The 8,478-nt window shown below is 44.6% G+C and overlaps 1 protein-coding gene across 1 annotated transcript; it reads right to left on the bottom strand.

The window, feature by feature from the left end:
- Positions 1–1,086: 1,086 nt before the first annotated feature.
- Positions 1,087–4,027, bottom strand: AOL_s00004g34 (uncharacterized protein; the record flags this gene model as incomplete). Its single annotated transcript, XM_011118684.1, has 4 exons — positions 1,087–2,617; positions 2,694–3,307; positions 3,379–3,603; positions 3,788–4,027. The coding sequence occupies 4 exons, from the start codon at positions 4,025–4,027 to the stop codon at positions 1,087–1,089; spliced, it is 2,610 nt and encodes an 869-aa protein (XP_011116986.1).
- Positions 4,028–8,478: the final 4,451 nt, after the last annotated feature.

Below are 8,478 nucleotides of genomic sequence, written 5' to 3'. Positions count from 1 at the left end.
AACGGTAGGCCAACTACCTCCCCTCCCTCCTCCTCCTCCTCCTCCTCCTCCTCCTCCTCCTCCTCCTCCTCCTCCTCCTCCTCCTCCTCCTCCTCCTCCTCGCTTCAAATCCACAAACTCCTCCACCACTATCACTATTCATCTTCTAATGCCGATAGCAAAAGCATCATGTTTCTCATTTCATCAATGACCATCCCACCCACCACTAATGATCCGAATCGAACAATAACCAAAATACCACATTCATTCGAAGTTACCGTTGAAAATCCCAATCCACAAAATCTTTCTTCTATTGAGTCGTATATCCCACTTCCAGGGTCTCATCCTTTCCTCTCCGAACCATTATTCCTCCCCCCGTGTTTATCACCAAACCATATTAATAATAGCACCACCTTCAAAAAGATTTACCGTTTATACAGAATCACATTCACTTTTCGGGAACACCAGAAGGACTTTGTCACTACCAATTCCAGCACTGGTTTCTTAGATCTTACTTCTGATATTTCTATCAGAAAAGTTTTAACAGACGCCTTAGACGAGATAGAAACTTTCTTGAAAGGATCGGCTAGGGATGATTCGGTGGCATACGAATACCCAGTAAGGTTTTGGGTAGTGCCGGATTTGACAGACGGTCATACGGACTATCCAAGCATCAGGCTCCAGGTTCGGGTTGGATGAATCTTTGCTTTCATAGTCCGCCCCCCAAGGAAGATTTCAAGGGCCGGGATATTAGGGGTCTTGATTATATGTTTATTTATAATTTCCATGAAATAAAAAGAAGGGTATAGAACCGGATATGCAATGCAAAAAAGGAAATACAAGGTCTATGAATATTAAAATGCATCCTCTAATCGCCCCGCTCATATCTCTATTGCACAATAAAAGACCTGTTCTACTATACTATGCTATCCATGCAGCCATGCACCCCCCGCTATCGTAACATATATACCGAAACGTCTCCAACGTCATCAATAGAAACGCCAAGTAAAAGACAGATAAATAACGCCAATAATACCAATATGCTAAAAACTATTCGTATAAAGAAAAGAAATTGTCTCAGAAGAAAGATAGATCAACCAAAGCTAGTCAACTTTCATTATCCTGTCTTGGGTCATCGTTGCTGCTGGTGTTCATTAGTCTAGACGAGTTTGCCTCGTCACTGTTGGGGTTGGTTGCGTGTGCATGTGTATTTGTATGGTACAATGGTAACGCTGTCGTACTCCTACTGATAAATGGTCGCCGTTGAAGTGACAACGGTTGATTTGTAGTTTGACTAGTCTGACTTGTTTCGCCAGATGATAATACTAGATTGATAGAACTTGACGAAGACGAAGTAGGTGTTCGGTCTAGATCAACGATTTCGTGGTCGTCGAGGGGATCGGGAAGTTGAAAGGCATCTTCATCTTCACTGCTTCCCGCTATTGCAGCAGATTCGTCTTCGGCGTCTGCCGGGTCGAGCTCAGAGGACGGCGTTTGGCGGACTAGGCGGTACCGACTGCCTGTTCGCCTTAACGCGAAGCCTATCCCTTCATCGGTAGTTTGCCTGGTGATATATGGGCTGCCGACGCTTAAATTGGCGCCATTTTTGTTTGAGATAGGTAGAATAGAGGGAGGTTTTGGAGACTTCGGGGTCACCATCTTCGCAGCATTCATGTTGTGCAGCGTTCTAGAAGAGTTTGGAGAGGCGTGAACCGGATTCTCGAAGTAGCTTTTCCCAGGAGCTAAATTTCGAGTTATTAACGGGGAGAATTGAGGGAGCTGTGGTGGGCCTGTGCTATGCGATCTACCGCGCGTGGTGACAGGTGGATAACTAAGTCTATTCCCATCAACCGATATTGTGGGAAGCACAGGTCTTGGAGGCGGTGGTACAAAACTCGCAAGCTCAGCGGGGTCGCCAGTCATAGGCCGTTTCCGCGATATATTCGATGTATTCTGCGACTCTTCATTTCTCTCGCCATTGCTGACGTTGAAGTTGTTGAGTCGAAGGTCGACTTGAGAGCCGCTAAAAACCACTTTTGTGCGTAGTTGGTGAATACATCTATCCAAAGCCAGTTCGATCGCGCAGCAGTTTTTGATTCTGCTTAATCTCGGCCAAGTAGCTCTTTCTCCTCTTAGACCGGCCTCGATCATAAATTCCGGGGTGGGGTTTTTGATCAGCTTCTGCAGATCAACCAGCGGTACCTCTGGGAAGATGGTAATATCGCCTGCATATTTCTGGGACAGTATTGACTTTGCTTTGGTTAGGGATGTGGGGAAAATGCCCATTTCCGTTAGGAGGTTTATTCTGTGAAGGGCCTCCCCCATAGCCAGAGAAACAAATGTTGACTTCCAAGCTTCGTAACCGCCGGACTCGCCGGAGCCATTGCTGCCTTGTGGGTTGATTGGTTTAATTGGTTCTTTTTCTAGGAATGGGACCACATGTGGGTTTACTTGAGAGACGATAAAATGGTTGACGTTAAACATCTCTGCGAGCCTCGTCATTGGTAAGTCGTTATCTACAGAGCCGTCGATCCATTTTTGAGGGGACGCATTCCAAGGTTCTGCAATGCCGGTCTTAGGATTCTTCGCGAGAACCGAGGCTGGTGTGAACAGTAACGGAAGTGAACATGAGGCAGCCCTATATATTTGTTAGTAAAATTGGCCCAAAAGACATTCGAGGAGGAAAACAATAGCTAAGAGTTGGGGGTACTCACACAGCAGACCAAATTAGCACATTCGGGGCGGTCAAGTAATTTAGCAGTTGCGGCAGCTCGTAGATACTAGCTGGCGAGACACAGATGTTCAATATCCTTCGCGTGCGATTGTACGCTTCCTGGAATGTGATATCTCCCAACAAGTTCCTCATCACTCTTGTCAGGTTCGCAATATCCATCCAAGCGCCCATTTTGATCATCCTCCCGACTCTCGCCATTACACCTTCCGGCTCGAGAGCATAGTCAAATACATCGAGTTCACCGTAGGGGAAATTTTCGAGGGTGTGAGGGATTTCATTATCGGTTCTGACGCACAGAACAGCTGCAACGATTGCGCCGGCCGAAGCACCTGAGATGATTCGTGGCAGAAGATCGGCTTCCCATAGAGCTTTTAGGACGCCGATGTGATTCATTCCAAATGTCGCCCCACCAGAGAGTAGAAGTGCTGTTCGTCCGAATGACTGACGTGTAGCGACGAGAGATTCAAGAATTTTCCTAGGGGAGAGGTGTGGGTCCATGGAGGGGGCATTGACCAGCGCATCGAGGGTTGCAAGGGCAGTCTCGATGTACGATTCGATCAGGTATTTGGTTCCCGCGTAGGAATGGCGGTAAAGCTACCTTTGATATCAGTATAACTCAAAAATGCAACCTTATCTTGTTGTCCTGCATGACTTTAATATCGTACCTCAACATTTCCCATGCCACCAAGGTGTCTAGTAAGGGTCGTGCGAATGAGGAACAACATTCTTCCGATATCGCCACTGATCCTGGCGTCCTCCAACTGGTCGAGACGAGCTTTAACTTGGTTGGCATCATATTCCGAGGATTCCGACTCGGATTTCCACCGGTTGTTTCCATCGAGCTCGTCGAGTAACGTAGCGGCTTCGATCCAGTCGGAGTGAATTTTTGCCTGTGCAAATAAAAAGTGGGTCAGATACCAATTATCAACCGAGGGAACCCACGTTCATCATCATCGTCATCGCCATGCACATGTAATGCCAAGACACCCATGCTTTCCTTGCATGAGAAAACAGCATGGCGACCTGGATGGAGGGAGATAAAGCGCGAGAGATGAAGGAGGGGAGACAACTCACATTCTTAAGGCGAGCTTGAAGAACCAGCCTCTGCTTGCCTGCCTCGTCGATTGTGAAATCCCGGATAATATCGCCAGGGTGTTTTACAAAGTTGAGCAAAGGGTTGAGGATTGACTTTGATGATGGCGGTGACGTCGAGGGAGATGAGGGTTTGTTGAAGTTCTTTTGTGTTGGACCGCAGGTACCGGAGCTGGGCAGGCCGGGGAGGTGAATAAGAGGCTGTTGCCGGAAAAAGGACATGATTCTGATTGAAGCCGGTGATGGTGAAGAACAAGATAACAGTGGTAAATGAAGAGAAGGTTTAGTTAAAAGGAGACGAAGTCGAGGAAACGGTTGGGCATCCTAGCTTCTGGGTCGTCGGCCGGTTGTCGCACGAGATGGGCTCTCCCCAGCAACAGAGAGAGAGCGCAATTGCAGCGGTTCGTCCGATGTTGTTGAGATGCCAGGAACAGCTTTATTCTTAGTCTCGGGCGTGCGTATAATATGCTTGCTTCGGTTGGACCCGTTATTTCCCTTCTTTATAAAAAAAAAAAAAAAAAAAAAAAAAAATAGATTCAAGATGCTAGAGATAAAAGCCTGAAAGAAGACCGAAGATCAGAAGATAATAAACTGTTGGGAAATGTTAAATTGGATTTTTGGCGAGGTCAAGAAATGCACTGGCGGGTCTTTTTATCTAAGTCAAAATGTCTGGGGAAAAAGGCTTAATACCTGCCTGTCCATTTGAACTTATTCACCGCCAGGGGCCCACTCCGCTATTAAATTCTCCTCTGCTCCACTCTTCTACGTCAACCACGGCAGCTTCTGGCAGGAGGGAGAGAATTAAAGAAGTGTGCACACGTGGTGCTTTTCTCGCTTTATTTTTACTTTTAGAACAATGGATGCGACGTATTCTTAAGTATGTACAGCGGGGATCGAGATGAAAACAAAGATGAATTTAAGACTTGAGACATGGAGAAGCTAGCTCGAAGAATGGGTCAAGTGAGCAGGCTCCTGTTCAGGGAATGATCCATGACATCTTTCTAGTGAGAGCTGACTAGCGGCGTTTTATAGACGGAAGGAAAAGAAAACCCAAGTATCGTCAGCCTCTAATACCTCAGCATTTACTAAGAAAAGGCTAAAGAAAACATTCTTATGGCAAGATCTCCCGTTCCCATGCACATTCTTGAGATATGTCATGCAGCGGAAAGTTTTTAACTTCCAAACAGAATAAACCACTCGGGTCCCTTCGCTGTTCCCGAAACAAACTCGATCGATTTGTCGGAATCGGAATCGGACATGATGCTCTGTTACACAATATTCCCTCCCCCTTTGCATGTACTCGAGTAGGTATCTAGACATGATATGGACAGATCTAGAGTACCAAAGCTTGAGATTCGCCGATGGTCTAGGGTAATTTTCTAGTTCAACTACTGAATTTTGGTTTCGGAGAAGAGCTCGCCAATTTTACCTTGCAAATGCAAACGCCCCCAAACACTATTAAATCGAATCTGGAAATTCCTTAACACAAGCTCGGAAAAAGTCCAGGTGTGTCTGCTTGTCCTCCGATGAGCATGGGTTCCCTTTATATTCTATCATGCGGGGTGATGTGGGAACTTGGTTTGGGGTAGTCTGGTCCCGCACTTTCGCAAGCTTTGAATCTGCAAGTGCGGGGGAGCTAGGAAGGACTTAGCCCAACCCTTGTTTTCACAGAGTCAGTTGCCAACATGCATGCAGACATGATCTCGGGGTTATTTTATTCTATCTGATGCCGTCGTTTATCAACACCATTTTGAAAATTGTTCCGGGGTCGGAGAGCTAGAGGTCGTTTTACATCTGTTAGTACCTCACTACATACCTTTCATCAGATTAAGTGATCAACTAGCTAAAGTGCCATATGAACAGATCAAGATTTGGAGATGGGGTGGATACAATTGTACTATACAAGCTAATACTTCAATTGTCGCCCGATCCTCGGTACGAGACACCATATATGTGCAAATACAGGCTTTATGCTCAAAAAAAAGTAACAGGAATTGCATGTGTAGAAGATAAAATTTCTGAACTCAGACATAAACTTTCAAACTAGACGTTACCCATTTCCTCACCAGTGCACCCTGCAAATTAATGATGCAGGTCTACACCTAGTCTTAAGTCTAGGTTAAGTTTACTTGATGTAGCGCTAACAGCATTTGCCACCACCATCACCACCACCACTATTACTTTCATCTGATAGAGGAAGTGAGAAAGGCTGCTTGGAGGTAGTTCCAACATCGTCCTTGTCTCCATCTACTCGACTTAAAACGACTCGATATACATCTATAAACTTAGTTAGCAGTAGATACCATAGGCCTTCGCGGTATTATTAGGATATTTATACCCGTCAGAATGTTTATAAACGCAAGTTCTACGTTCGATGCATCGAGAGCAGAAGTCTCAATGAATGACAACTTATTCGTAGCTGTAAGAGATATCGTCCTCGTTATACGCTCCGCTCTTCCACATCTAGGGATCACAAAGAGAACTAACCAGCGAATGCTTTTGCCTCTTCAGTGGGAACCTCTCGACGCGCTTTTAAATCGCTTTTATTCCCCACAAGCATCATCAAAATATTAGGGTCAGCCCTATCTTTGACTTCTTGCAACCATCTACTAACACCCTCAAAGCTTTCACGCCTCGAGATGTCATAAACAAGAAGGGCCCCTACGGCGCCTCGATAATACGCTCCGGTGATAGCACGATACCGCTCTTGGCCAGCTGTGTCCCAAATTTGTACCTTTATTGTCCTCGTATCGATCTGTAAAGATCGTGTAGCAAATTCAACACCAATCGTAGATTTTGAGTCCGCGTTGAATTCATTCCGGGCGAAACGATTTAGAATATTGGATTTTCCAACCCCGGAGTCTCCAATCAAGACAACTAGGACGAGGCAAAGGGGATATATTCAGCATGATGACTTAAAAAGCGCACCCCTACTTTTCTATCAGATAAAATCGAGATTTCATCCGATCGGGACAAGGGGTCTTGGGGAGGTAGGGCGGGTTCCCCTCAAGATTCAGTTATACCTTTGAAAAGGAACTATACACCATTGAAGATGAAATTTGGGCGTGGTTAGTGACACCCGCTGAATTCAGACGACCATAATATTTCCATGAAAACAAAAAACCGATTCCGGGAGAGATCAGGACACATACATCATAATCGTCACTCATCACTTCGGCTCCGCAAAAGTATAATACGTATGAACAAATCGATGGTGTTGCAAAGTGGGGAACTAGATTGGTAACTCTGAATAAGCGTCAACGCCCGGGTTTTAATGTTATAAAACCCAATGCCCGAAATGAATGAACCTTACACTGTGAAGCCCAAATCTGCGGATAGTTGGCTGTGGATTAAACTTACGTGGCGGTGGTGATGACGATGCAATGGCAAGTATGCATACGTATGGTGTTAATAGGCCCTTAGCTAACGCCACGCACCGCCGGACGCATGACAAAATACCCCAAAGTAAAGGTCCTCAACTCAAAATAAAATGTAAATAAAAAAAGACTCCCAGATGAGAAAAAAAATCACATTTGGTGGAACGGATGCGGAATATCGGGTCGAGAATCAAGATATTCGGTATTCAGAGAAATTTAAGACAAATAAAGACTATTAATTTAGCCCAGGAATATATAATAACTGGTGCTGGTATACCTTACAAGCTATACGTTTTAAGCGTGGCAAATTTATAAATGTCTTTATCAATATATATATATACATATATATATCTCTGATAGTATCATCGGGGCCGGGGCCGACGTCGACGCGTCGACGGGGGATGCCGATCAGTTTGATAGTGCGAGAGATATCAGAATAAGAACGTTAACTGACGTCGATTCGACAAACTCAACTAGTTTATTCTAAAATTTAAATAGTATGATGTAAGATTCCCGGTGAGCATGAGGGACATTATGGTACAAATATAAATATTAAACCTGACAAGTATAATCATGTACATACATTATATAGTTTACATTTGAGATTCAAGCTTGCAACGTTTGCAATACCACAATATTCTGGATTCCCTGTGATACATAGTATGAGAAATAATATAGCTATAGTACTATCGAATATATCTTGCTATACAAACGTTTAAACCCAGTACGGGGTTACTCCGTGCTAAAATCGATTAACATCCATCCGAACAATCTTCTAATAACACTACCCGAAACTTCTCTCGAAAGGAAGCGTACGAAGCTCTCGAACAAAATCAAAATGTCAGAAATACTGAACTGCACAGTCTCTATGGAGATGAAGAGCCATGCGAGCCGCCCACTTGAAAACAGAAATATTTCTAGTTTCATTCTAGCAGTCCGAAAATACTCTATTAATTCCAAACGGCATATCACACCAAATTCTGTAAATAAGAATAAATATTTCATAAATCCCCGATCAAAAGGATAGAAATGATTTTCTGGACAAAGATTTCTCTTTTTCTCTCTTTCATCGTTCCTCTTCTTCTTTTCTTCAGAGGTGTTTTCTTCCGGCCGGGTGAATATATCTCTCTCTCTTAGTTCCGTCAAGGCTAGGAGGTCCTTTCGCTGCGATGTAGCTAGACACCTCGACCCGAATTGAGCGCTTAACCTATCAGAGTTACCTCTGATGGGATTTAAACATCATGACGTGGAAGGGTGGATAGGCATCGTAGCCGGGAGTTTGGTGTTATATGACGA

This window comes from Orbilia oligospora (genome assembly GCF_000225545.1).
Source record: "Orbilia oligospora ATCC 24927 unplaced genomic scaffold scaffold00004, whole genome shotgun sequence".
NCBI lineage: Eukaryota > Fungi > Ascomycota > Orbiliomycetes > Orbiliales > Orbiliaceae > Orbilia > Orbilia oligospora.
Note: the sequence above shows the minus strand (reverse complement) of the source record. Positions and strands in the feature narration are given on the sequence as shown.